The 3,366-nt window shown below is 47.0% G+C and overlaps 1 protein-coding gene across 2 annotated transcripts in view; it reads left to right on the top strand.

Moving 5' to 3' along the window:
• The window catches only part of Tmem181 (transmembrane protein 181), a 62,083-nt gene that overhangs the window by 40,537 nt on the left and 18,180 nt on the right, over positions 1 to 3,366 (top strand). For both annotated transcript variants that reach the window (XM_026787380.1, XM_005363395.2), the window contains exon 5: positions 588 to 709. In XM_026787380.1, the coding sequence (XP_026643181.1) occupies positions 588 to 709 (122 nt within the window). The remainder of the gene's footprint in view (positions 1 to 587; positions 710 to 3,366) is intronic.

Below are 3,366 nucleotides of genomic sequence, written 5' to 3'. Positions count from 1 at the left end.
GTCAGAGGACAACTTTAGGGAGTCAGTTCTTTCCTTCCACCATGTGGGTCCTTGATATGGAGGCCGGGTTTAGCAGCAGGCAGGGGGCTGCTAATTTGTTTCCCAGCTGCCCAGACTCCTGAAATAATCACACAGACACCATACTACTTGCAATACTATTTGGCCAATAGCTTAAGCATATTACTAGCTAGCTCTTATATCTTTGGTTAACCCATTTCTATTCATCTGTGTATCGCCACATGGCTGTGGCTTATCGGCAAGGTTCCTGCTTGTCTTTCTCTGGTGGGAGCTACGTGGCTTCGCTTTGACTCTGTCTTCATTTTCTCAGCATTCAGTTTAGTTTTCCTCACCTAGCTCTATTCTACCCTATCAGCGGCCAAGGAAGATTCTTTCTTCATTAACCAATAAAAAACAACACCTACACAGAAGGACCTCCCACACTACCACTGAACCATCTCAACAGTCCTGTTCTCTTTTTTTATAGTAAAAATATAATTAGCTAATTTTGACCAGAAATAGAGAGCTATTTCTCTGTAAGATATTTAATTTATGCCCGGTGTGGTCTCATCAACTTCTTTCTCTTGTAGAAACGTCTATTCAAACCAGCTTTTCCATGACTGTGAAAGTCAATGGTGTGGCTCAAGACGGAACCACGATCTACATTCATAACAAGGTTCACAATCGAACGAGGACCCTCACATGCGCAGGGGTGAGTGTGTTTGACGTCCCACAGTGAGTCATCTTCTGCAAATGCTATCACAGACCTGCTTATCCAGCAAACAGGCACAGCTATGGGAAGGCTTCAAAAATGCTTTTAAAAATATTAGATAGCATGCAAACAATGGGTTTCCTCCTGCCGTCTGCATACACACATGCCGTTATACTTGGTTCTCATCCGTTCCCTTTCCCATGGGCCCCAGCCCCTACCCACCCATTCCCACTAGACCCTCTTTCTGCTTTCTTACTGTGTGTCCTGTCTCCTCTGTCTCTCACCTCCTTCAGCGTCGCTTCCCTCTCATGACCCTCTTTCTAGTTTTATGACCTACGCACAACACATACAGATACACACATGTGTAAACTCACGTACATAAATTTAACTCTAGGTTTTGCATATAAAGCATGCAGTATTTGTCTCTTTTAATCTGGCTTATTTTGCGTAGCACACTGCCTTCCAGTTACATCCATTTTCCCATGACCCTCATGATTCCATATTTCCTTCTGGTTACATAAAATTCCATTTAGTCCATGTGCAGCATATTCCTTCTTTAGTCTGTCCATGAACATCTGGGTTGACTGCATTTCCCAGCTTCTGTCAGCGATGTAACAATAAACATAGATATGCCGTGTCTCTGCGGTGTGTTGACTTAGGTCCTGCCGGCATATCCCAGGAGTGCCGTAACTGGCTCATAGGGCAGTTCTAGTTTCGGTGTTTTGAGAGCCTCCACACCCAGGTCAGTAGTGGCTGTAGTTTACTCTCCTACCAGCAGGGACTCCGGCTCCTCTCTCCTCACATTACTCACCAGAATCTGTTGGAATCTGTTTTCTTGATAACCCACTGTGACTAGGGTAAGATGGTCTCTCAAAGCACCTTTAATTTGCATTTCCCTAATGACTAAGGATGTTGGACGCATTTTGAAGCACTGATGATTTATGTTTCTTCCTTTGAGAGCTGTGTGTTCAGTTTTTTAGCTCATTTATTGATTGGATGACTTGGGTTTTGGTGTTTAGTTTTTGTGGTTCTTTATGTAGTCTAAGTATTAATCCCCTGTCTGAGAGTTGGTGAAGACCTCTACTCTCACCCACCTTGCCATTCTGTGGTCTGTCTCTTTAATGATCGCTTCATTTGCCGCACAGAAACATTTAATGTCACATAATCACACGCACGCACACACGCCTACAGACGTGCATGCACACTCAGTCTGCCACGAACCCTGAGTCCATGTGACACCTGATGGTTGCAGTCAGTAGGCGATGTGGAAGGCCAGGTCTCAGATGAACCTCTGCCACTGTTCAGGGTCATTCTAGATCACGGTGGTTTATCCTGGCTGTTGAATGCTCTGGTCCATCTGTGAATGGGGGACAGAGTGCCCAGGCCTTTTTGTGATCAGCGACCACTGTTTTAGCATCTGGCGTGGGACATGGTAGACGGCTGAGGGATCCAGCATAAGGATGAACTCGCACCTTTATTCATCAATACTGTATTCTGTTCAGAAGCCAATAACTCAGACCCCACCTCTGCCACCGTCAGGAGCCACATCAGGACTCAGCAGGTCCCTGGCAGCAGGCGCCCTTGGATGGGGTCAGAACAGGCAAGGTGTTGATCAGAGGCCTAACTAGACAGGGGATGTTGGAGTGGGTTGCAAGGTTTCACGCTGAGTACCTTCTGTATGCCACTCATTAAATCCTCACAGGAGGTCCACGGAGTGGAAACTACTCTCCAATTCCACTTTATAAAAGAAGAAACAGAGGCTTCAAGAGGTCACAGCCATTGTTGCAGGTTGACACAGATACTGAATGGGAGGGACAGGATCTAAGCTGGCGCTCTTTTATCCACAAGCCTGCGTGGCTTTAACCACACGCATCCTGCCGAGTTCCCAACAGTAAGAACACTGCTGATTTTTCCCTGCAAGAAGAGACTCAAGCAGGGAAGGACTCCTGTGCAGTGGCTAGTCCCCCTTCTCCTGGTTCCTTTCTGCTGATTCAAAGGGTCCAGACCCCCCCGCCTGAGGGTGCTGAGCTGTAGAAGAGTGAGTTGTACTGGGGGTGGGGAGCAGCCCTCACCTCAGCAACCACAGCCATACCCATCACAGACAGGTGGCAGCTGGGGACCTAGCTGGCCCCTTACCCTATGTCTCTCTTCCTTCCTAAGCAAGCAGCCTGAGCCGATATCTAGGACTTTCAGTTCTTGGCTTCAAGGAGAGCGAGCAATCTGGGGGCTAGCTTATATCACTGCCCCTGGGATGTGCCTCCCGCAGCTATCTTCAGAGTGGTCCTTCAGAGCGCTTCTGTGGGTCATCCTGCACACTGGTCACTGTCTGGAAACATCTCCCCCCTACTCCTTAGGCACTCTGCTCTCCCCTTACTGCTGCGAGGAAATTGTCCTAATTCAAGAAAACAAGGAATTTTTATGTTGCATGAATACTTGCCATCTTCTCATGCTTCTGAAATCTTTTTATTTTGTGTGGCTGTGTGGAGTGTGTATGTACATGTCTGTTTTGTGTGGCTGTGTGGAGTGTGTGTATGTGTGTCTATTTTGTGTGGCTGTGTGAAGTGTGTGTATACATGTCTATTTTGTGTGGCTGTGTGGAGTGTGTGTATGCATGTCTGTTTTGTGTGGCTGTGTGGAGTGTGTGTATGTGTATGTCT

Source organism: Microtus ochrogaster, linkage group LG9 (genome assembly GCF_000317375.1).
Source record: "Microtus ochrogaster isolate Prairie Vole_2 linkage group LG9, MicOch1.0, whole genome shotgun sequence".
Classification (NCBI taxonomy): Eukaryota; Metazoa; Chordata; class Mammalia; order Rodentia; family Cricetidae; genus Microtus; species Microtus ochrogaster.
The sequence above is the reverse complement of the archived record's forward strand: the minus strand, read 5'-3'. Positions and strand labels throughout refer to the sequence as shown.